We start from the raw sequence: 26,532 nt of genomic DNA, 5'->3' as shown, positions 1-26,532 counted from the left end.
CGAGAGATGGCAGAATAAAACCTCATGTATAACGAGACTCTTGTAAATCCACTATATTTTTTCTATAAAGAAGATAAGTGTTTTTGACAGATTCTTTCCTTAAGCACCCTGCAATTTCAAGTTTTGTAAATGATGAAATTTATACATCTCATCATTAGTTAATCAACTCTTGGTGAAAGAAAAAAACGGTTGATTTGTCTTCCAAGTGTTCATAAAAAAATTCAAAAAGGAGATCAAGAAAAACAAGCATTGTTACTTGGTAAGATAACACATGACTTATTACTTAAACCTGATCATGGCTATTATTATGACTGTATGCATTTGAATTTAAATTATTGACTGGTTATATTCTTCTACTTTTAACAAGTACAATATTTGCATATGGTCAAGAAAACATATTTTCATAGTAGTGCCTAGTGATACTAATTATATTGTGGGATATGTCTAAAAAAACTCAAAAAATAAGATTTTTCCTCCCATTGATTTTTATCTCGAACGTGAATCATTTTGTGAGAAGTGTGAGGCGTTTCATAGAGAAATTTTAAAGGATTTGTTACTTCCTCAAATGTCATGAACTATTATTTTGAGAAAATATGACGTTTTGAGAGAGTGTTATATGTTTTGTCTTAAAAGTTGTGTCATATTTAAAATTATATATATTTTTTGAGATGATTTTTAGAGAGATATAAAGATAAAGAGAGAATTTCTTAGGATTTATTGTTCTAACCTTGTGGTAATCTTTGAAGGTTATACAAGGGTTATAAAACACTTTTAAATACTTTGAGATTAGATTAAGTGATTCATGTATTAAAAGGAGAAAATATCAGGTCATAAATTGAGTACAAAATTGATGTTTTTCTTAGATTGGAGAGCTACTTTCTTATAAATTATTTGTAGTATATTATTGAAGCCTCTAGATTGGTAGTGGACTAAAGAGTTTTTTCGTCGATAAAGTATATCATCTTAGATTCTATCGGATATCAAAAAACTATGCGTGTTCTTGTTCTTTATTATTTATTTTGTGGTTTTTTTGCACCTAATTGATAAATTAACATTGTTTGATATTCTTTAGTTTTGTATATTGGTTTTGTCTCATTCATCAAATTTTTGATGTGTTTGAATCCTTCATTTTTCATAAATGTGATGAATCACTGTATATGAACAAGTACTTGAATTATGGGTGATATTTAAAACAACTATGCTAATTTTGAATGGTGAAGAACAAATCCACTATGAAGTAATTGATATAATTCAAAAAAAAATTATGATAGTGAGGTGAATATGAATGATAAAGAAAAGTATTTACATTTGTTGATATCTTTACTTAGAGATTTTAAACATTTCAATGATATCTTTTTTCATGAAAAGGAATACATTACCACCTTTGAAGAAGTCCAAGTGACAATAAGAACCAATGAGTTAACTAAGACGTAAGATTTGAAATTAGATGATAGTGAAAAAGACTCGAATATTTAAGAGGTGTGAGTGAGAATAGGGAAAACTAAAAAGGGTTAAACCTAGTACTAGTACACAAGAGTTGGCAAGTGAGAGTACAAATGCTTCATAATCAAAAAAATATGTCACTTTAAAAAAGGATTGTTCCGAAAACGGGAGCAGAGATTACTCTATTAAGATTGTAGTTGCCACAAATGAGAATGACTTTGAGAGCTCTAGTGTATTAGTGGTAACAAGTTTGAAAATAGAAAAGAGTTGGGTCATGAACTTTGGATTCTCTTAAAAAAATGTGAAGTTTTTCTACTCGTAATAATAAGACTTGCAAAATTTATGGGATGGATATTGTTAAACTCAAGATATTTGATAGTTGCGAGTCCCTTTTACGCAACGTGAGTTATGTTATCTGATTTAAGCAAAATTTGTGTTCTTTAAGATTTTTAAATGGTTCGAGTTATTGCAGTATAATTGAACAAAATATGTTGAGAATTTCTCATGGTGCATTAATAAATATTAAGGGTCTAAAATATCTAGTTTGTATACTTTATATGATTCCACTATTATTTGTATGAATCATTAACTAGTCAAGACTTTCTCGATAAAATTAAACTATGATACTTAAGATTATGACATATTAGTGAAAGGGATTTGGTTGAGTTAACTAAGCAATGTTTTTTAGGTAGTGATAAATTAAGCAAATTAAAAATTTATTATCATTGCATACTCATCAACCAATATAGGATGGAGTTTAGAAAGGGTATGAATAATTCTAATAAAATATTTGAATCTTTGAAGTCAAGCAAAAGTTGAAGCACATGGAAGTGATTTATATTTTTTCATTGTGATTTATGATTTTTTATAAGAGTATTAGTCCATATTTAGAAAAATAAAAGTGACACTATAAATTTTAAAGAATAGCATGCTCATATATATAATCAATTGGGAAATAAATTGAAAGTTTTAAGAAGTGATATGGCATAGAGCTTGTTTCGGAGAAGTTTAACGAGTTTCGCATGACATGAGGTATAAAGAGAAAAGAATAAGATCATTTTGGAGCATAGACAATTTACTGAAACAAAAAGTTGAAGAAGGGAAAAAGAAAACGAAGACTCAAACAACTAAACCATAGACTAAAAATGTTTCCAATTACATGAAATATTCCCTGTAGCATACTAGTGCAGCTTTTAAAAATTATTCCTTACTGCAATTATTTCAGAATCTCTAGCTTATATATAATTGCAATAGTAGTTTCATCAGATTAAATGAGCATAAAAGAGAATGACCTGGTGTACAATAACACAGGATTAGATGACAATTTTCAATGGCAAAAAGAAACTTTTAACAGTTGCCATTAAATTCTTAGAGGATATACACAGAAGCAATGGAGCCTTGTGAAATCACACTCAATGGCATTTTCGAGTTTCGCACTAGTCCGATCAATGTATCTCGCCACTCTGTCTGCTGCTTCTGCTACCGTTCAAAGAAACCGAACTCTGGCTTGAGAGATGCGCCACATCAGAAAGCGAGACAGACCCGCCTTGTGAAAAAATTAAACCGACAGAAGTTCCAGAAGAATGCATTCTGGATGAAATTGATGATTCCTTTTTGGACCCTAGTTCAGGCCGAAACTCCGAAGGTGTTGTTGAAGGAACCAGGTTAGACAGTAAAGAGCCGACCGGGTACGGAGCAACTGGAACATCAATAAGAGAAGATGCTGATGGACTGTATCTCATCGACCCCACAGCCACGGGATGATCAAACTTGCACGTCGAGCCAAACTTGCAGTGCCCATTTTGTAAATAAAATGAACAAGGCTGTACACCCTGTTTTCTAGAAAATTAATTAAGTACGAAAAAAAGTCCCAAAAGAATACAGAGATTAAGGTTCTAACCAACATTAGAATAAGAACAAGAAAAATTAAACGTAATCACAAGTTTCAGTATCGGTTTCGGACACCGACACGTACACCTTTTTTCACATTTCACAGTCTATTAGATTGAGTTTAAAACAGTCACAAGCTAGTTAATTTTATTTTTTAACACATACAACTTTTGAATTACAAACACTTATAATGCACCAAGTATTAATATTCTCAGGTTAAAATTTAAAAGGAGATATAGATTGAATAGCAAGTTTTACATTAAGACAGTTACATATATATATTCCAATCATGTGCATTCATCCAATAACTTGAGCTTAGGAGAGTTGCCCCTTGACATGGTATCATGGCTTCAAATTCAATGACCAAAGACCAAAGTTAGATTCATGTATCCCCCATTTTTCGAAATAAACAGACAAAGACTGTGTCTCAGACCAAGCTTTTGTGTGAGGGAGCAGGATAGATACAGAAAGCCAATCATGTTCCGTCAAGGAATCAAGCAAGGTTGTCAAAATCGAGATCCTTCCTAGGATCAATTGGGGAGAGAGAAAAAATTCAATTGTGTGATCATATATCATGATCAATAGAAAAAATACAAATATTGATAACCTTAAAATCATCAAACATTTATTTCAACTCCTGATATAAATGCATGTATTATCCACACGTTTATATGGATGATATCCGAAATTATAAGTTCAAGAAGCATAAATGTAATCAAAATGTAATCGAAATGAAAGAAAGCTAAACAATCAAATCAACAAAGAACCAAAATTGGATATCATTCATACCGGGCGTAGAGGAAGACCAATGGGACTAAGAACTGGCCGTGCAGCAGCGTGGTCCTGTGGATGATGATATCGACAAGCCAATCCAAATTTACAGTCCCCATTTCTCAGATAGTATTGGCAGAGCGGTTCGCCAGGTCTTTCAGGAAATACTTTTTCCTGCAGACTGCTTCCTGCAGGGCCGGGAGAAGATGGCAGAGGAGTATAAGGTCTAGCAAAAGCTGATGTCGATGACGACAACTGGGTCACTCCATATAGAGAAGTAGCCCCGACAGCAGGTTGCGCACCAGGAGATAACACGGGACTTACAGGAGCCTGCACCAATAAATTCATCACAATGTTGCAAATACTAATGCAAAGAAACAAAAAGACTTTTCCCATTTTTCAAATCATGTATAATATATACACACACATAAGTGCCTCTCACCGAATAAGGACTCCATCCAGGAAAAGGAACAACCCCTGGGGAAAGAAGCACAGGACCATAAGCTCCCTGTACATATGAACCGGGTAACACAGGAGGTCTAGCCACTCTCAAGCTTGTGGAAGCTCCTCCAAACTGCTCGGGCAGAGGAACAGTTGGAGATTGCACCTGTTGATAAAATTGAGGTGCAGATGCTGGCAATGACGTGCCTGCAGGTTGAGGATGGTGGAATTTACATGTTACGCCAAATTTGCACTGCCCCGTTTTCAAATAATAGGAGCACTCATTCTCACCCTGTTTAAACAAAAGGCATGACTTAATCATTAGCACAATTATATGTAAATTACATAAAGAAGAAGAGAGAAATGAGGGATCATACCGGACGTAATGGGTATCCATAAATATTTAGTGGAGCTTGGCTTAAATATCCCCCTCCATTTTTGGGATGGTGGAATTTACAGGACGCGCCAAATTTACAGGTTCCAGTTTTTAAATAATACTGCTCATAAGAAGAAAGTCACAATTAGTATAATATTTATAATATTTATTAAATAGTAAATATAAGAAGTTTCTGAATCATGTAATAAATTAATAACAGTATCATTTGAGTACATCTCAATTTAAACCCGCAATTCCCTACTTGTCAGCACTCAACATGCAAGTGTTTCACAGCTAGGCTCTTTCGAACCAGTGTTCTTGATGGAAATCCAGCCATACAAGCCACTTTGCGGCACCGCTATAGTGGATTATGGTGGAAATACCAGCATTATCGACTGATATTTACCATTGCAGCGATATTTAAATCGCCATGTATATCCACCATTGCGCTGCCGTGGGGTGCCGCCATGGCCAACATTTCATAACACTGCGAACCAAAAAAAAGACATCATTTAAGAAACTATACCTGACACGGAGGTTCCCCAAGCCGTTCAGGGTAGTCCCCTGTAGCTCTTACGGCAGCAGCAACCTGAACAATATCAGACTCAGTTGATTCATTTAAACACTTTAGCAAATACATACTTAAAGGCTTGTGCATGCACCTTTCAATGAAACTCATTCATAACATAAACCATTCATGAATAACACAAAAAAAAAACATCTACTACTAAAACAAACAGCACCGAAACACTTGCATGAAATTCTAACATAATGCAGATATCTCAAAATGGCAAAAACCAAAAACCCTTACCGCAGCTCGATCACGGGGGTGATTGAAACGACACCTGCCACCATAACCACAAAACCCAGTTCTCATATAATAAGCACAATTAGGCACACCATGTCTCTCCGGGTAAGATTCACCACCACCACCACCACCAAGCGTCAAATGCCACATCGACTCTGCACATGCAATACCAAATTCAAAACCCTAATTACAAACCAAAACAAAATCCCAAACCTAACCTAACCTTAACCTAACAAAACACTCACAAACAGAAATAGAAACAAAACAACCTCCGAGAGCAGCTTCAGCTGTCGGTGAACGCCATTCATGTTGTTGACTAAGCGGGTTGGATCCATTTCTAGTGGGGCTCCGGCCGTACAAGTCCATTCGTGTGAGGCTCCTGTACAGAAACTTTACACTTTGATCTACAAATGTTCCGGAAGATCGGCGAGCTTAGCTCGTCTTACTTCCTCGTGAGACAAAAATGGGTTTTTGTTCTCACACGTTCCTTGTGTTGTTCGTTCGTGTGTTTGTGTTTGTGTCTTTCTAGTTTTTCACTCTCTCTCTGGAACTGTACGGTTACTGATGATACGTTGGTCTTTTCAGCTCAATTTTCTTTTCAGTATTAATGATTTTTTCAATTTTTTTTCTCAGCACTACTATAGTCGCGTGCGCGCCAAATAGCAGAAATGTTGTGTTTCGCGGAATATTATCGCAATTATCGCATTTCATTATAGCTCGTAACGGAAAAGGCTATGCTTCAATCTTCACTAGTTTCACCAACTCCTCAGATCTTAGCCTAGAAAAATAATTTATTAACTTTAAACTTTTAATGGTAACATAGCATTAATTAATAAATGTATAGTCTATTTATTTCATAGAAGAAGTAATGATACTAATAATGTGGCACATAGTACACGTATTTTTAGATGGAACTCATTTCAATAAACTATAAAGTGAAGTAGTGACCGACACTCGTTCTTGGGAAAATGACGAGATTGTCCTTCGCCTTCCTACTTGTTTTGTTTGGTAGGTTGGGGTTGATATTTAATAATATACGGATCTATGGATGCTATAATTGAGTTTTACAGGTGTTCGCATCAAAGCGATGTGAATTTAAACGGAACTATTTTTTAAAGTGAGACTATTTCTTTTTTATTGGGAAAGTCAAAGTATATTAATTACTACTAAGAGAGTAAAAATATGCTTAAAGTAAGAAAATTCATTGCATGGAAGTCTCCATGATTGACACGTTACAGACTAAACACCCCCAAAATATGATGGATCCTTCCATTATATAACATAAACTTTTCTGATTAGAATTCGGAAAAGTTTCATAACATATTCTAAAAATTTGACTTAGTCGGGATTAATTTCACTTTTAAAAAAGAAAAGAAAAAAAGGGAGATCATCAAAGATGACGATATAGAGGTAAGGTTTGAATTTCATAGAATACTCTAATGGTAAAAGGCGTAAACGATTCGTTTTATATGTTCATTCATAAGAAAAATAATTCATAAAAGATCTCAGATTATCAGCCTATATCATTGGTGGGTGTATTTTAGATTGAAAAAAGTGAGAGAGAGTTGTGAGGATACTATTCTATTGAATATGTTTTGAATGAAGTCAAAACTATGATACTTAGTATTTGTGTATATTGGATCTTGTTGTTTATGTTTAGATTTGCATTATCATATTAGGACATTTAAAATCATACTAAATAGGTCATTACAAGTCAAACCTTATGATTTTTCATGAAAACAAGTCTATATGTCGATACATCAAGCCTGTGAGACAATACATAATGAAGAATGATTAAAAACACAATTGTGCCTTTTATGAGTCAATGCAAATTGTGAATGAGTCGACTCAATCTGAAATCTTGTTTATCTGAATCTCTAAGCTCATATCAGAAACTTCGACAAAAATTCAAGGCTTTAAAAAAGTTCTTAAAGGAACCATTGAAGAATGTGATAAGCTTGAGATGGAAGTTTCTGAATTAAAAGATAACATTTTGGTTTTGGAAAGAGAAAAGGAAATTTCAACTAAACAATGTTTAAAACTTGAAGAAGCTTTATCTCAATCCCCACAAACTTCTAACAAAATCATATACAAATATGAAAAAGCATTTCAAAAGTTTCTGAAAAATGGGCTAGAAAGAAGTAGAATGGCTTATATGATTTATGGAGTTAGTTAGAATAAGAAAAGAGGAATATGATATGATTCTGATGAAGATGAGCAAATACCTTTTGCAGATGATAAATCTAAATCTCCTTTTTCTTATCACTACACACTTACACAAACACAAAATTTTACTAATGCCAGAAAACCCAAAGTTTCCAGAAACTCTGGGAGAACTAATCACAGAAGACCCAAAAGATTTTGTGTACCAAAGGATAAAATAGTCTATGTTGCAGATATCCTATGCAGCAGAGTTAAGACACCAATCATGGTACCTGGACTCTAGATGCTCGCGACACATGACGGGAAGAAAGCATATGTTCCAAAGCCTGGAACTTAAAGATGTTGGCTTCGTAGGTTTCGAAGGAAATCAGAAAGGAAGAATCAGAGGCTCCGGAATAATTGGTAATGGATCTCTTCCCTCTACCTCTGATGTTCTTTATGTAGAAGGATTAATGCATAACCTGTTATCCATAAGTCAATTAAGTGATAACGGTTATGATATAATCTTCAATCAAAAAACATGCAAAGCAATTAATCAGAATAATGGAACAGTTCTTTTCACTGGCAAGAGGAAAAACAACATTTATAAAATTAATCTTTCAGATCTAAAAGATCAAAATGTAAAATGTTTAATGTCTGTAAATAAAGAGCAATGGGTATGACATAGACGTTTGGGTCACACTAGTATGAGAAGGATTTCTCAGCTAAATAAACTCGAGTTAGTCAGAGGTCTACCTAGACTGAAGTTTTCTTCAGATGCTCTTTGTGAGGCATGCCAGAAAGGAAACTTTTCAAAAACTTCTTTCAAAAAGAAAAATGTTATTTCTACCTCTAAGCCTCTGGAACTCCTTCACATTGACTTGTCTGGACCTGTTAAGACAGTTTCAGTCAATGGAAAGAAGTATGGACTGGTCATTGTTGATGATTATAGTCGCTGGACATGTGTAAAATTTCTAAAGCACAAGAATGAGTCACACTCTGTATTCACTAGTTTTTGTTCAAAAGTGCAAAACAAATTTGACTCTAAAATCATCAGAGTCAGAAGTGATCATGGTGGCGAATTCGAAAATAAGTTGTTTGAAGAACTTTTTGATTCAAATGGAATATCCCATGATTTCTCATATCCTAGAACTCCACAATAAAATGGGGTTGTAGAAAGGAAGAATATGACTTTCCAAGAAATGGCCAGAACCATGATCAATGAAACAAATGTGGCTAAGCACTTTTGGGTTGAAGTAGTAAATACAACGTGTTATATTCAGAATAGAATCTCTGTAAGACCTATTTTGGAGAAGACTCCTTATGAACTATGTAAGGGAAGAAAACCCAACATTTCTTATTTTCATCCCTTTGGATGCTCTTGTTTTATCCTTAACACTAAAGAACATCTGAACAAGTTTGATCCAAAAGCACAAAAAGGTATTATGTTGGGATACTCAGAGTGCTCTAAGGGCTACAGAGTATACAATACAGAAACTAAAATTATGGAAGAATCAATACATGTCAGATTTGATGATAACCTTGACTCTGAAAAGTCAAAGCTAGTTGAAAAACTTGCAGATCTGGAGATAACACTTGCAGGTTCTGACGAAAAGACTAAAAAATCTAAGGAAGCTGAAAGGCAAAACCCAAAAACAACTGAAATCTCAATGATCACACTAAAATATACGTATTTTTGACTCCGATTTCACATGCATTCTAGTTGTTTTATTATCATTTTATTGTGTTATTGCTATGTTTTTCTTTGTTTACAGGTTTTTACTTTAATCGGAGCCCCGATCGAGAAAAGGAGTGAAAAAGGGCTAAAAACCCTAAAATTCAGCATTTTGTGCTTATGGCCTACCCCATGGCGGACGCCACAGACCAAGCCATGACGTGTCCAAGTCCAACTTCCTCAACTCCCACGTTTCCCCACTTCATCCACTAAGGCGCCCCACTTTGTGCTTGTGGCGGGCGCCATAGCCTTGTGGCGGGCGCCACAAGAAGGAAACGGTTTCCTCTATTTTCAAGTTGAAGGGCATCCAAGTCAATTCCACTTTTTTTATTTGCTTATAAATAGAAACCCGAATTCAGTTTTACAATCACCCAAACTTAAAGCAGACAAAGATCTGAACGTTGGAACAAGGCGAAATCAGAAGCAACTTTGTTTCACTTAGGCATATATTCAGTTTTATAAAGTGGTAATCGCTTCGCATTGGAGTGTTACCACAATTGTGTAATTGAGTCTGTGATAGAGTCTGTACTCGAGTTTGGAGCACTTTGGAAGGAAGTTAATCCTGCCGCCATTTTCTTTTCCACATTGCAATTTACTCAGCCCTCCGATTGGAGCAGGTTTTTATTACTCGCCTTTACTTTATTTATTTTCCGCACTCGCTTTTACTTTATTTATTTCCCGCACTCGCTTTTACTTTATTTATTTTCTGCACGCTTTAAATTATTTATTTCCCGCACTCGCTTTAAATTATTTATTTTCCGCAATCGCTTTAAATTATTTACTTTCCGCACTCGCACTACTTTTATTTATTTTAATGCACTTTTACTTTACCATGTCTAGCTAAATTTATAAGGCTAGAATGTAAGGATCGTAATTAAACCAGTAATTCGTACAATTGTTCGTAGAAACACTTAAAGGGCTATTTGAACTTTCAAATTAAGTTTTCCCGCACTTCAATTCCGTTGGGTAAGATCAAAAGCCGTCCAACGTCTTTTTAAACTTAATTGTTTTTAACTATTTCAAAAACAGCGAAAGCGCTTTGTCTAGTTCATTAGGAGTTTTTAACATCAAGAAGAAAAGAGATTTTGAAACTATTTTCGGACGCGTTTATAAGTTTAGAGTCTGGTTCGTGAGAACCTCTTTTGGTTAAGAAATCCAGGTTATAATACTTTTTAACTTAGTCCAGATACTATATTTCTTAAAAATAGGTTTACTACTCTAACAAAATGCGCGCCTTTTTATAAGTGACAATAAGAGGGTTTGATTAGGGAGTACAACTCGGTTCTGAATACACGAAAGCGACAGTTCCTGTTAAATTAGTTCTTTTCAAAGTAGGAAACATTGCCCATAAGTAGTTCTATTAGCAAGTACTTGGATTATCATTTAATTATGTGAATTACATTCGACCTTGTCTTTATTAATTAAATTTATTTTAAAACTTTACTTTTCAATTGCACACTACAAAAACACCTATTTTAATTGCCTTTGATAAACACCATAACAATAGATAACGATAGATTGACACTTGGTCTCTGTGGTTCGATAATCTTTTACATTACTCTGACGCGTTCGTACACTTGCGAACATCAAGATTTACAACGCATCAAGTTTTTGGCGCCGTTGCCGGGGACCAATTTCGTCAAATTTCATTTTCCTGTTGTTATATCGTTTAGACTTAGGTTATTTTCCGCCGGTCGATGCGAAGAACTCGCAGCACCGGAAGTTTAAGTTTAGTAAACCCTCTGGCAGAACCTGAACGTTACGCTCGCGCACGTTTATTCTTTCATAGAATTAAGAGAGCTATGGCCGAAGATCAAAACCAAAGACCTCTTAAGGACTTCGCTCAACCATCTAACGAAGAACCTAGTTCTAGTATAGTAAACCCAATCATCCCAGCCAATAATTTTGAACTTAAACCGTCCCTGTTGCAACTAGTGCAACAGAGACAATTCGCGGCTCTCGCTACCGAGAATCCAAACCAACATTTAAAAATATTTCTTCAATTAGCAGATACTTTTAAAACCAATGGAGCTTCTCCTGAGGCAATACGTTTAAGATTATTTCCTTTTTCCCTCAGAGATAAAGCTCTATCATGGTTAGATTCCCTTCCACCCAATTCCATTACGACTTGGGATAACCTTAGAAGAGTTTTTCTTGCTAGATATTTTCCCCCGAGTAAGACCGCCGTTCTTCGAAACCATATAACTAGATTTACCCAAAACCAAGGAGAATCGTTGTTCGAAGCTTGGGAGAGATATAAAGAGTTGTTACGAGCATGCCCACATCATGGCTTAGAAAATTGGTTAATCATTCAAACCTTCTATAATGGACTTCATTACAACACAAAGATGACCATCGACGCTGCCGCAGGCGGTGCTCTGATGAACAAACCTTACCCTGAAGCTAGTGCCCTCATCGAAGACATGGCTCAAAACCATCAATCATGGGGAGTCGAACGAGCAACAGTTGAGAAGAAGGAAGCCCAAGGAGGAGTGCATGAACTAAGCTCTATAGACATGATGCAAGCTAAAATGGATGCATTAGCCCTTAAGGTCGAGCATATGTGCATAAACCCGAATATTGTAGCCGCAGTTTCGTCGGATTGTGAGATATGTGGAACCCAAGGACACCAATCCGCAGAATGCAGTCTATTAAACGAAACCCACTCCGAGCAAGTGAACTACACCCAAGGGAACCCATATTCGAATACCTATAACCCTAGATGGAGGAATCACCCTAACTTCTCCTATAAAAACAATAACCCTATTCAAAATAATGCACCTCCGAGACCTAGTTATCAAGCCCCTAGATCAAATCAACCTATGCAACCTATACCACCAAAGCCGAGCCTTGAGAAAATTATGGAAAATTTTATCACCGCTCAAACCCAACAAAACAAGAAGTTCATGAACCAAAAGATTCATGTTAACGAATTGATTACTTAGTTAGGAACCAAGGTTGACCAAATAGTTACTCATACCAAGATGCTTGAAACCCAGATCTCTCAGGTAGCTTTAAACCAAGCTCCTCAAACTACACCTGGAGGACAATTCCCTGGACAACCTCAACAAAGTCCGAGAGGACAAGCCAATGCCATTACCCTACGAAGTGGGAACGCTTATGATGAGCCACCAAACCCAAGATTAAGTGAACCCAAAACTTCTAAGGAATGTACCAAACCCCCAGACAAAGTAAAGGAACCAGAGGAATCTGAAAACCAGGAAGGTCGAGAGAAAGGAGAAGAACCTAAAGATAAAATTTACGTACCACCCCCGCCATATAAACCACCTATACCATATCCGCAAAGACTCAAACAAACCCAAATCAATAAACAGTATCAAAAATTTATTAAAGTTATAGAAAAACTTCATGTAGAAATCCCTTTCACAGAGGCCATCACCCAAATACCTTCTTATGCAAAGTTTCTGAAAGACATCCTTACCAACAAACGTAGACTTGACGATCCGAAGCCTTTGGAATGTAATGCAATTTCCGAGGACAAATTAGCAAAGAAAGATAAAGATCCTGGAAATTTCTCCATTCCTTGCCTTTTGGGTAATCATGTCATCGAAAAAGCTTTTCTAGACTTAGGAGCTAGTGTGAGCTTAATGCCTCTAGCAGTTTGTGAGAGATTAAATTTAGGAGAATTACAACCCACTAAGATGTCACTTCAGTTAGCCGATATATCTGTCAAATATCCGATAGGCATTTTAGAAGAGGTTCCTGTTAGGATAGGTCAGCTGTTTATCCCTACTGATTTTGTCGTCATGGACATCAAAGAGGACAATGATATACCAATTCTTCTAGGTAGACCATTCTTATCAACTGCAGGAGCCATAATAGATGTCAAGAAAGGAAAGTTGACATTTGAGGTAGGCGACGAGAAAATAGAATTTATACTTTCGAAATTTCTTATGGCACCTGTGATGGGAGACTCGTGTTATGCCTTAGATATCATTGATGAATGTATTAGAGAATTAGAACAAAAAGAAATTATTAAGTTACCATCAACCCCTATAAAGGAAGATGATGACTTTGAAGAACCTTACATCGATGATAACCTTTACGAATGTTTATCCCTTACTCCAGATCCTATACCATGCCCTAAGAAACTAACCTTAGAACTTAAGGAGCTGCCTAAGAACCTGAGATATGAGTTCCTCGATGAAAAGATGAACCGTCCAGTTATAGTAAGTGCTACCTTGAGCCAAGAGGAAACGAACCAACTTTTAGACGTTTTACGAAGATATCCCCCAGCCTTAGGATATAATATCTTTGACCTGAAAGGTATAAGCCCATCCGTATGCATGCATCGGATCTCGCTCGAAGAAGATTCAAAACCCTCTAGGGAGCATCAGAGAAGAATAAACCCTATAATGAGTGATGTTGTTATGAAGGAAGTTCTTAAGTTGCTTGAGGCAGGTATAATCTACCAGATCTCGGATAGTAAGTGGGTGAGCCCTGTGCATGTAGTACCTAAAAAGGGAGGCATCACAGTCGTGCAAAATGATAAAGGCGAACATGTAGCAAAACGTTTAGAAGGAGGATGGCGGATGTGTATAAATTATAGAAAATTAAATAAAGCAACTAGGAAGGATCATTTCCCTTTACCATTTATAGACCAGATGTTGGAGCGTCTAGCCAGACACTCTTACTTCTGCTATCTAGATGGATACTCTGGATTCTTCCAAATACCTATTCACCCCGAAAATCAAGAAAAAACTACCTTTACATGCCCCTATGGAACTTTTGCCTACAGACGAATGCCTTTCGGCCTCTGTAACGCCCCATCTACTTTCCAACGCTGCATGATGTCAATCTTTGCAGATTACCTAGATGGTATCATGGAAGTGTTTATGGATGATTTCTCAGTTTGCGGATTTGATTTCCACAATTGTCTTGCTAACCTTGAGAAAATCCTTGAGAGATGCGTGGAGGTGAACCTCGTGCTAAATTGGGAAAAATGTCATTTCATGGTGACCGAAGGAATAGTTTTAGGACATATAGTTTCTGAAAAAGGTATAGAGGTAGATAAAGCTAAAATAGAAGTTATAGAAAACCTAAAACCACCAAAAACAATCAGAGAAGTCCAAAGCTTTCTTGGACACGCTGGATTCTACCGGCGTTTTATTAAGGACTTCTCCAAAATAACTAAACCGTTAACCGGACTTTTAATGAAAGATGCTGAATTTATTTTTGATGAAAAATGTAATGACGCATTTAATCTTTTAAAGCAAGCATTAATCTCAGCACCCATTATGAAACTGCCCGATTGGTCGGAACCTTTTGAGATAATGTGCGATGCTAGTGATTATGCAGTTGGAGCCGTTCTAGGACAAAGAAAAGATAAAAAGTTACATGCCATTTATTATGCCAGTAGAATCTTAGATGCTGCCCAACTTAATTACGCAACAACCGAAAAAGAATTACTCGCTGTAGTTTTCGCTATAGACAAATTTAGATCTTATCTAGTAGGAGCAAAAATTATTGTTTACACCGATCATGCTGCCATTCGTTACCTATTAAGAAAAAAAGATGTCAATCCCAGGTTACTCCGATGGATTCTATTACTACAAGAGTTTGATTTAGATATAAGAGATAAAAAAAGGCACTGAAAATGTAGTGGCCGATCACCTTTCTAGGCTAGAACATCTAAAACCTGAACTAATACCCATAAATGATGATTTCGCCTATGATAGACTGATAGCTAAAGTAGAAACCATTGAAGCAAATAACCTAGATCCTTATGAGCATTCCCAAAATTCCTTAGCAATAAATAACGTACCCTGGTATGCAGATTTCGTTAATTACCTAGCTGCTGATATAGTACCCCCTGATCTTGACTACTACCGCAAGAAGAAATTCTTCCACGATGTGAGAAACTTCTATTGGGACGAACCACTCCTTTTCAAAAGGGGTAAAGATGGCATCTTTCGCCGTTGCGTCCCAGAAGAAGAAGTAAATAATATTATCGAGCATTGTCATTCTGCACCTTATGGTGGACATGTGAGCACCTCTAAGACATACGCCAAGATTCTTCAAGCTGGCCTATTCTGGCCTACCATATGGCGCGATGTCTATGCTTACATTGTCAAATGCGACAGATGCCAACGCACTGGAAACATTTCAAGACGTGATGAAATGCCTATAAGAAACATTCAGGAAGTAGAACTCTTCGACGTATGGGGTATAGATTTCATGGGACCTTTTCCACCATCCTTAGGAAATAGGTATATCTTAGTAGCTGTAGACTATGTGTCTAAGTGGATTGAAGCTATAGTTGCACCCACGAACGACACTAGGGTAGTAATCAAATTATTTAAAAACTATATATTCCCTAGATTTGGAACACCACGTTTAGTCATAAGCGATGGAGGATCACACTTTATATCAAGAATATTTGACAAACTTTTAAGAAAATATGGAGTTAGGCATAAAGTAGCAACACCGTACCACCCACAAACTAGTGGCCAAGTAGAAGTATCTAATAGGGAGATAAAACAAATCCTAGAGAAAACTGTTTCTATTTCTAGGAGAGACTGGTCTCAGAAGCTTCAAGAAGCGTTATGGGCCTATAGAACCGCTTTCAAAACCCCTATAGGAACTACCCCTTACCAACTAGTTTATGGAAAATCATGTCACTTACCATTAGAATTAGAGCATAAAGCCTATTGGGCCATTAAAACTTTGAATTTAGACTACCTAGCCGCTGGAGAAAAGCGTACCCTAGACATTCATAAATTAGAAGAACTTAGGCAATCTGCCTACGAGAATGCAAAAATATATAAAGAGAGGACAAAAGCCTATCATGGCAAAAGAATAGTAAAGAAAAACTTCAATGTAGGCGATTTTGTTCTCCTTTTCAACACTAGGTTATGACTCTTCCCTGGAAAGCTACGTTCAAGATGGACTGGTCCTTTCGAAGTATCCAAGATTCTGAGATCCGGAGCCATAGAAATCAAGAACGATACCTGTAGTCCATTCATTGTAAATGGACAAAGACTGAAGCTCTACGAAGGAGGAGACATTCCAGCATACTACTCGAGCCACACCCCGATTGATCCGCCGATTCATACTACTACAGGTGTATAAATTCTAATCGTCAAGCTATTGACGTTAAACAAGCGCTGCGTGGGAGGCAACCCATGGTTTTTCATTTTACTTTTTCGCATTTATTTTATTTTATTTTATTTTATCATATTTTCACCTAATGTTCCTGATGAGGCGGGACATGACACTGATGATGAATATGATCGGCGAGAGAGATCTCCCGTACCCCATGTGTCCCCCCATCATCCTTCACCACCACACGCCGCACCATCTTCTTCTTCTGCAGGTACCACTCCTGGCTTCTATATTACATAAGAGATGTGGCGTGACCACATGGCTAGAGAGCAAAGGCGTGATGACCTCCTCTCTACCATCCAGCAACAAATGGCGGACAACATGAACTTCATGCATGAATCACAGCGGAGGACAGACAGGTCCTACGACACTGTTCTACAGTCCCTGCAAGTGATTACAAATACGCAAGCCCATCAACAACAATACAACCAACGACACATGGCACTCATTGAAGCTACTCAAGGTTCCATTATTGGTAACCTTCGAGAGGTGAGGACCGCTCAGGATTCCCTGCAGGCGAGGATGGATCAGAGAGACCATCGTCGTACCCGTTCCCGTCGTCCACCTCAGGATAGCGAGGGCACTAGTGGTCAGCAATAGGTTACCAGGTAACTCTTCCCTTATCTTATTTCGAAACATTGGGGACAATGTTCGATTTAAGTGTGGGAGGAGCATTTATCGTTTTCCTTTTATTTTCAGTTTATTTGCTGTTTTTAGATTATTTATTTCCTTTTAGTTGTTTATTTTCCCTTTCAGTTGTTTATTTTGCTTTTTAGTATAATGCATGAGTCTGACGAGTCACCAAATATAGTAGATCCTTAGTACAATCTAGTCTCCCCATACCTTTAGCCCCACCAATTTTATTTTATTTTGCAAAAGAAAATAGTGTTATTCCGAAAGTTTTCAGGTTTTTAAGACATGTTTTGAGTAAGGATGCGGTGACTTGGGATAACTTTGCAAAACATCAGTATCTGTTTTAGCACCATAAGCTTCGTAAATATAAGAATCATTCACAAAACCCCATATACCATGGCCTTAATCATCATTTCTGTATAAGTCCTTAGTAGTTTATCTCAGCAGTCAGCTCCGGCCTACGCATCCTCTACGTAGGGGACCAATGCAAATAAGTGAATGATCCAGAAAAACAAAAAAATAAAAGAAAGCAAAAAGGCAACTCCGGTATAGGTGACCCTCACAAAGTCATTTAAACCAAAGAATTGTAAAAAATTGCTACAAAAAGAAAAAGAAAAGTAGTACTCACTGTTAGTTGGTTCAGAGGTATCTGGCACTGAACTCGGTAGGGCGGATTACGATCTGATCCCCCACAACTACATTTGGGTCCAGAAAAGGATTTACACATATTTATGTGTCAGAAATCCCATGCTCTGATCATAACCACTAACAAGCCACTCTACTATGAAGTATGTACGGATAACGGGCTTAATGTGATTGCGCCTGAATGAAAAGGACACAAAAGAGATGAAGAGGCAGGCCTAAGTATTGTGGGATAATATGGGTTGGTTAATATAGGAATAAAGTTTATGTCCGTATTTGCGGATTAGTGTCATCATGATACCCTTAGTTCACTCAGTTAGTACCTATCACTGCATCCCGACTTGAACTTAGAATTTTTACCTGAAGCACTCGTTTACACAAATTTTCTTTTATGAGCTTTTCAATGTTTTGCTTGAGGACAAGCAAAGGTTTAAGTGTGGGAGAGTTTGATCACACTAAAATTTACGTACTTTTGACTCCGATTTCACATGCATTCTAGTTGTTTTATTATCATTTTATTGTGTTATTGCTATATTTTTCTTTGTTTACAGGTTTTTACTTTAATCGGAGCCCCGATCGAGAAAAGGAGTGAAAAAGGGCTAAAAACCCTAAAATTCAGCATTTTATGCTTATGGCCTATCCCATGGCGGGCGCCACAGACCAAGCCATGACGTGTCCAAGTCCAACTTCCTCAACTCCCACGTTTCCCCACTTCATCCACTAAGGCGCCCCACTTTGTGCTTGTGGCGGGCGCCACAAGAAGGAAATGGTTTCCTCTATTTTCAAGTTGAAGGGCATCCAAGTCAATTCCACTTTTTTTATTTGCTTATAAATAGAAACGCGAATTCAGTTTTACAATCACCCAAACTTAGAGCAGACAAAGATCCGAACGCTAGAACAAGGCGAAATCAGAAGCAACTTTGTTTCACTTAGGCATATATTCAGTTTTATAAAGTGGTAATCGCTTCGCATTGGAGTGTTACCACAATTGTGTAATTGAGTCTGTGATAGAGTCTGTACTCGAGTTTGAAGCACTTTGGAAGGAAGTTAATCCTGCCGCCATTTTCTTTTCCGTATTGCAATTTACTCAGCCCTCCGATTGGAGCAGGTTTTTATTACTCGCATTTACTTTATTTATTTTCCGCACTCGCTTTTACTTTATTTATTTCCCGCACTCGCTTTTACTTTATTTATTTTCCGCACTCGCTTTAAATTATTTATTTCCCGCACTCGCTTTAAATTATTTATTTTCCGCACTCGCTTTAAATTATTTACTTTCCGCACTCGCACTACTTTTATTTATTTTAATGCACTTTTACTTTACCATGTCTAGCTAAATTTATAAGGCTAGAATGTAAGGATTGTAATTAAACCAGTAATCCGTACAATTGTTCGTAGAAACACTTAAAGGGCTATTTTAACTTTCAAATTAAGTTTTCCCGCACTTCAATTCCGTTGGGTAAGATCGAAAGCCGTCCAACGTCTTTTTAAACTTAATTGTTTTTAACTATTTCAAAAACAGCGAAAGCGCTTTGTCTAGTTCATTAGGAGTTTTTAACATCAAGAAGAAAAGAGATTTTGAAACTATTTTCGGACGTGTTTATAAGTTTAGAGTCTGGTTCGTGAGAACCTCTTTTGGTTAAGAAATCCAGGTTATAATACTTTTTAACTTAGTCAAGATACTATATTTCTTAAAAATAGGTTTACTAGTCTAACACAATGCGCGCCTTTTTATAAGTGACAATAAGAGGGTTTGATTAGGGAGTACAACTCGGTTCTGAATACACGAAAGCGACAGTTCCTGTTAAATTAGTTCTTTTCAAAGTAGGAAACATTGCCCATAAGTAGTTCTATTAGCACGTACTTGGATTATCATTTAATTATGTGAATTACATTCGACCCTGTCTTTATTAATTAAATTTATTTTAAAACTTTACTTTTCAATTGCACACTACAAAAACACCTATTTTAATTGCCTTTGATAAACACCATAACAATAGATAACGATAGATTGACACTTGGTCTCTGTGGTTCGATAATCTTTTATATTACTCTGACGCGTTCGTACACTTGTGAACATCAAGATTTACAATGCATCAAGTTTTTGGCGCCGTTGCCGGGGACCAATTTCGTCAAATTTCATTTTCCTGTTGTTATATCGTTTAGACTTAGGTTATTTCCTGCCGGTCGATGCGAAGAACTCGCAGCACCAGAAGTTTAAGTTTAGTAAACCCTCTGGCGGAACCTGAACGTTACGCTCGCGCACGTTTATTCTTTCATAGAATTAAGAGAGCTATGGCCGAAGATCAAAACCAAAGACCTCTTAAGGACTTCGCTCAACCATCTAACGAAGAACCTAGTTCTAGTATAGTAAACCCAATCATCCCAGCCAATAATTTTGAACTTAAACCGTCCCTGTTGCAACTAGTGCAACAGAGACAATTCGCGGGTCTCGCTACCGAGAACTCAAACCAACATTTAAAAATATTTCTTCAATTAGCAGATACTTTTAAAACCAATGGAGCTTCTCCTGAGGCAATACGTTTAAGCTTATTTCCTTTTTCCCTCAGAGATAAAGCTCTATCATGGTTAGATTCCCTTCCACCCAATTCCATTACGACTTGGGATAACCTTAGAAGAGTTTTTCTTGCTAGATATTTTCCCCCGAGTAAGACCGCCGTTCTTCGAAACCATATAACTAGATTTACCCAAAACCAAGGAGAATCGTTGTTCGAAGCTTGGGAGAGATATAAAGAGTTGTTACGAGCATGCCCACATCATGGCTTAGAAAATTGGTTAATCATTCAAACCTTCTATAATGGACTTCATTACAACACAAAGATGACCATCGACGCTGCCGCAGGCGGTGCTCTGATGAACAAACCTTACCCTGAAGCTAGTGCCCTCATCGAAGACATGGCTCAAAACCATCAATCATGGGGAGTCGAACGAGCGACAGTTGAGAAGAAGGAAGCCCAAGGAGGAGTGCATGAACTAAGCTCTATAGACATGATGCAAGCTAAAATGGATGCATTAGCCCTTAAGGTCGAGCATATGTGCATAAACCCGAATATTGTAGCCACAGTTTCGTCGGATTGTGAGATATGTGGAACCCAAGGACACCAATCCGCAGAATGCAGTCTATTAAACGAAACCCACTCCGAGCAAGTGAACTACACCCAAGGGAACCCATATTCGAATACCTATAACCCTGGATGGAGGAATCACCCTAACTTCTCCTATAAAAACAATAACCCTATTCAAAAAAATGCACCTCCGAGACCTAGTTATCAAGCCCCTAGATCAAATCAACTTATGCAACCTGTACCACCAAAGCCGAGCCTTGAGAAAATTATGGAAAATTTTATCACCTCTCAAACCCAACAAAACAAGAAGTTCATGAACCAAAACATTCATGTTAACGAATTGATTACTCAGTTAGGAACCAAGGTTGACCAAATAGTTACTCATACCAAGATGCTTGAAACCCAGATCTCTCAGGTAGCTTTAAACCAAGCCCCTCAGACTACACCTGGAGGATAATTCCCTGGACAACCTCAACAAAATCCGAGAGGACAAGCCAATGCCATTACCCTACAAAGTGGGAACGCTTATGATGAGCCACCAAACCCAAGATTAAGTGAACCCGAAACTTCTAAGGAATGTACCAAACCCCCGGACAAAGTAAAGGAACCAGAGGAATCTGAAAACCAGGAAGGTCGAGAGAAAGGAGAAGAACCTAAAGATAAAACTTACGTACCACCCCCGCCATATAAACCACCTATACCATATCCGTAAAGACTCAAACAAACCCAAATCAATAAACAGTATCAAAAATTTATTAAAGTTATAGAAAAAACTTCATGTAGAAATCCCTTTCACAGAAGCCATCACCCAAATACCTTCTTATGCAAAGTTTCTGAAAGACATCCTTACCAACAAACGTAGACTTGACGATCCGAAGCCTTTGGAATGTAATGCAATTTCCGAGGACAAATTAGCAAAGAAAGATAAAGATCCTGGAAATTTCTCCATTCCTTGCCTTTTGGGTAATCATGTCATCGAAAAAGCTTTTCTAGACTTAGGAGCTAGTGTGAGCTTAATGCCTCTAGCAGTTTGTGAGAGATTAAATTTAGGAGAATTACAACCCACTAAGATGTCACTTCAGTTAGCCGATAGATCTGTCAAATATCCGATAGGCATTTTAGAAGATGTTCCTGTTAGGATAGGTCAGCTGTTTATCCCTACTGATTTTGTCGTCATGGACATCAAAGAGGACAATGATATACCAATTCTTCTAGGTAGACCATTCTTATCAACTGCAGGAGCCATAATAGATGTCAAGAAAGGAAAGTTGACATTTGAGGTAGGCGACGAGAAAATAGAATTTATACTTTCGAAATTTCTTATGGCACCTGTGATGGGAGACTCGTGTTATGCCTTAGATATCATTGATGAATGTGTTAGAGAATTAGAACAAAAAGAAATTATTAAGTTACCATCAACCCCCGTAAAGGAAGATGATGACTTTGAAGAACCTTACATCGATGATAACCTTTACGAATGTTTATCCCTTACTCCAGATCCTATACCATGCCCTAAGAAACCAACCTTAGAACTTAAGGAGCTGCCTAAGAACCTGAGATATGAGTTCCTCGATGAAAAGATGAAGCGTCCAGTTATAGTCAGTGCTACCTTGAGCCAAGAGGAAACGAACCAACTTTTAGACGTTTTACGAAGATATCCCTCAGCCTTAGGATATAATATCTCTGACCTGAAAGGTATAAGCCCATCCGTATGCATGCATCAGATCTCGCTCGAAGAAGATTCAAAACCCTCTATGGAGCATCAGAGAAGAATAAACCCTATAATGAGTGATATTGTTAAGAAGGAAGTTCTTAAGTTGCTTGAGGCAGGTATAATCTACCAGATCTCGGATAGTAAGTGGGTGAGCCATGTGCATGTAGTACCTAAAAAGGGAGGCATCATAGTCGTGCAAAATGATAAAGGCGAACATGTAGCAAAACGTTTAGAAGGAGGATGGCGGATGTGTATAAATTATAGAAAATTAAATAAAGCAACTAGGAAGGATCATTTCCCTTTACCATTTATAGACCAGATGTTGGAGCGTCTAGCCAGACACTCTTACTTCTGCTATCTAGATGGATACTCTGGATTCTTCCAAATACCTATTCACCCCGAAGATCAAGAAAAAACTACCTTTATGTGCCCCTATGGAACTTTTGCCTACAGACGAATGCCTTTCGGCCTCTGTAACGCCCCATCTACTTTCCAACGCTGCATGATGTCAATCTTTGCAGATTACCTAGATGGTATCATGGAAGTGTTTATGGATGATTTCTCGGTTTGCGGATTCGATTTCCACAATTGTCTTGCTAACCTTGAGAAAATCCTGGAGAGATGCGTGGAGGTGAACCTCGTGCTAAATTGGGAAAAATGTCATTTCATGGTGACCGAAGGAATAGTTTTAGGACATATAGTTTCTGAAAAAGGTATAGAGGTAGATAAAGCTAAAATAGAAGTTATAGAAAACCTAAAACCACCAAAAACAATCAGAGAAGTCCAAAGCTTTCTTGGACACGCTGGATTCTACCGGCGTTTTATTAAGGACTTCTCCAAAATAACTAAACCGTTAACCGGACTTTTAATGAAAGATGCTGAATTCATTTTTGATGAAAAATGTAATGACGCATTTAATCTTTTAAAGCAAGCATTAATCTCAGCACCCATTATGAAACCGCCCGAAATGATCTCATGATATGTCAGATATACGTTGATGATATAATTTTTGGTTCAGCTAACCCTTCTGTTTGTCAAGAATTCTCTGAGTTAATGCAGGCAAAGTTTGAAATGAGTTTGACGCAAGAACTAAAATTCTTTATGGGAATTCAAATCAACCAAGCTTCCAAAGCCACATATATATATATCAAAGCAAATACATAAAAGACCTTCTGGAAAAAAAATTGAAATATCATAAAGCAAACCAGCAAAGACTCACATGCATCCTACCTGCATTCTGGAAAAAGAAGAAGTAAGTCAAAATGTTTGTTAGAAGCTCTATCGTGGTATGATAGGCTCTTTTCTCTATCTGACGGCTACACGACCTGATATTCTCTTCAGCGTTTGTCTTTGTGCTAGATTCCAATCAGATCCAAGGGAATCTCATCTAACAACAACTAAGAGAATCCTAAGGCATCTGAAAGGAACACCTAACTTTGGCCTGATGTATGAGAAAACATCAGAGTATAGGCTCCCTGGACATTATGATGCAGATAATGTTGGGGACAGATTGGAACGAAGAAGCACATCTGGAAACTGTCAATTTCTGGGAAACAATCTTATATCTTAGGCTAGCAAAAGACAATCAACCATAGCACTCTCTACTGCAGAAGTAGAATAAATATCAGCTTCATTATGCACTACTCATATGCTATGGATGAAGAATCAACTAGAATATCTTCAAATATATGAGAGTAATGTTCATATCTTTTGTGATAATACTGCTGCCATATGCTTAAGTAAGAACCCTATTCTGCATTCCAGAGCAAAGCACTTAGAAATAAAACATCATTTTATCAGAGACTATGTTCGGAAAGGTGTAATTTCTTTAAAATTCATCGATACAAACCACAAATAGGCTGATATCTTCATAAAACCCCTTGCTGAAGATAGATTCTCATTCATTCAGAAACATTTAAACATGGAAAATTGCCCAGAATGAGTCAAATATGTGCTTCTCTAAAATGGCAAAATAGGCTATAACTTAACATCTGGCATCTGAATCTGACTATGATATTTCTATCAGTTAGAAGTTATCTGAATCAGAAATCCTCAGGACCCAATCTCTTGGTATTCCTGAAGATCAGATATATCAACACGTGGCCTCTCTTGCGTCTGACCTTGGATCTTCTAGACAATTGTCTAGCACAGAACTCAAGAGACAGACTATTGAGATCTCCTCGAGCAATGTGCAGATTTGTGGGATTAGACATTCATCATTAGCTATAATTAATTTACCCCTTAGCGTGTTAACTCAATTTCTGTGCCATTAATTAGTTGTTGTTTAATATTCCCATGAAATGGTGTCGTTTTGCATGCTAACCTTGTGTACTTATACTTGCCACAATTCTCACTTTCACAGTTTTCACTCACATCATACACAAACCCTCGCTCTTAACTCTCTCTCGGTCTTCAAGCATTCTTCAAGTGTTCATCAATCATTCTTCATCTTCTACATGGATTCTCAACAACAATAACTTTACAACTTTTCCCAACAAATGGAATCAACGGAACAACATTCAACCTCTTCCCAACAAACAACTACTGCAATTGTTGCCATCTTTACTCCTATCTACAAGGAACCTCATATTTTGGATCGCCCGCCTCACATTCATCTTGCAACTCCATTCGACAAACTGGAAGTTCTTTGCGAATCCTTGGTAGATTTTGATAATATGAAGAGAAATGGGATTGACCTCACGGAGGAATTGATAAAGCAAGGTTGAGAAAACTATTTTCAAATACTCTATGGTCCAATCTACGCCTATCTGGTCAAAGAATTCTAGAGATTTGCAGATTCAGACGACCACTGCATAGTCTCTCACGTTCTGGGGGTGAAAATGGTTATCACTGAGAAGTCCATAGCCAAACTTCTGAATATGGAGAAGACAGGAGGAAGAAGAATCTACAACATAAACCTTAGGGCAAAGTACATGTCCCAGGAGATTATCCCAACAATCTTCAAGCAGGGTGATGAAGGAAACTCCTCAAAGAACAAGGAACTTCACCAGAATCTAAGGGTCTGGCTGAAAATTATTTTGGGGACTATTCATCATCGCCCAACATCCAACTCGTCAGACTACATCAACACTGACCAAAAATGCATCCTATACTGCCTACATAAAGGACTCAAGCTGAATTTGCTAGCTTTGTTGTTCAAACATTTGAGGGACTCTGTCAGGAACACCAGAAACAACATGAAGCCCAAAACATACATTCCCCTAGGAAAGATGATCTCCGATGTTCTGATAGAGAGCAGGTTGATAGATCATCTGATTCACCACAATCTGATGGAGGATGTGACAGTAGACACCGAAAGGCCTCTAAATTCAAGGAATCTAAAAAGCACGGGAATCATAGAGAAAGTTATGGTCAAACCCTTTCTAAACACCTCTTGGGAAGCTATGAAGGATCATAGAAAGATACCCAATGGTCTTTATCTCTTCTCAAAGATAGATCCCTCAGAGGTAATCGCCCACTATCTATAGGATCTGGCTAATCAAGGGGTTAACATCTCAGATTTTTTGGTGGATTGGCTACCTGAACATCCACCAAATTTCATGAAGAGGATGCGAGGGCCATCTGAAAGAAAGTCAAAGAAGAAAGCTTAGAAGTCGGGGGAAACTCTTGTATCCAGACCACCAGTGCCTCTGGTCTCCTCCTCCTCTCCAAGTAAGTCCCAACCATCTGACTCTCATACTGTTCATCTAAGGTAACTATTTTCTT

At 37.3% G+C, this 26,532-nt stretch overlaps 1 protein-coding gene and 2 non-coding genes across 5 annotated transcripts; all 3 read right to left on the bottom strand.

The window, feature by feature from the left end:
• Positions 1–2,562: 2,562 nt before the first annotated feature.
• Positions 2,563–6,496, bottom strand: LOC127091520 (zinc finger CCCH domain-containing protein 32). 3 transcript variants are annotated; one of them, XM_051030187.1, is made up of 7 exons: positions 5,999–6,496; positions 5,733–5,884; positions 5,448–5,510; positions 4,923–5,042; positions 4,547–4,837; positions 4,123–4,434; positions 2,563–3,275 (listed from the first exon to the last, which is right to left on the bottom strand). In XM_051030187.1, the coding sequence occupies exons 1-7, from the start codon at positions 6,093–6,095 to the stop codon at positions 2,889–2,891; spliced, it is 1,422 nt and encodes a 473-aa protein (XP_050886144.1). In that variant the 5' UTR covers positions 6,096–6,496; the 3' UTR covers positions 2,563–2,888. The 3 variants fall into 3 exon arrangements, with proteins under 3 accessions (XP_050886144.1, XP_050886146.1, XP_050886145.1); XM_051030189.1 differs by lacking the exon at positions 2,563–3,275 and adding an exon at positions 3,449–3,857 and having other exon boundaries at positions 5,999–6,494; XM_051030188.1 differs by lacking the exon at positions 2,563–3,275 and adding an exon at positions 3,449–3,853 and having other exon boundaries at positions 5,999–6,494.
• Positions 6,497–11,792: 5,296 nt separating this feature from the next.
• LOC127099762 (small nucleolar RNA R71) lies at positions 11,793–11,899 on the bottom strand. Its single transcript, XR_007794235.1, has one exon. It is a non-coding gene; the product is annotated as a small nucleolar RNA R71 (small nucleolar RNA).
• Positions 11,900–20,685: 8,786 nt separating this feature from the next.
• Positions 20,686–20,792, bottom strand: LOC127099761 (small nucleolar RNA R71). Its single transcript, XR_007794234.1, has one exon. It is a non-coding gene; the product is annotated as a small nucleolar RNA R71 (small nucleolar RNA).
• Positions 20,793–26,532: the final 5,740 nt, after the last annotated feature.

The sequence above is a fragment of the Lathyrus oleraceus genome, chromosome 6 (assembly GCF_024323335.1).
Source record: "Lathyrus oleraceus cultivar Zhongwan6 chromosome 6, CAAS_Psat_ZW6_1.0, whole genome shotgun sequence".
In the NCBI taxonomy this organism is placed as follows: domain Eukaryota; kingdom Viridiplantae; phylum Streptophyta; class Magnoliopsida; order Fabales; family Fabaceae; genus Lathyrus; species Lathyrus oleraceus.
This window is presented reverse-complemented; position numbering and strand designations above follow the sequence as displayed.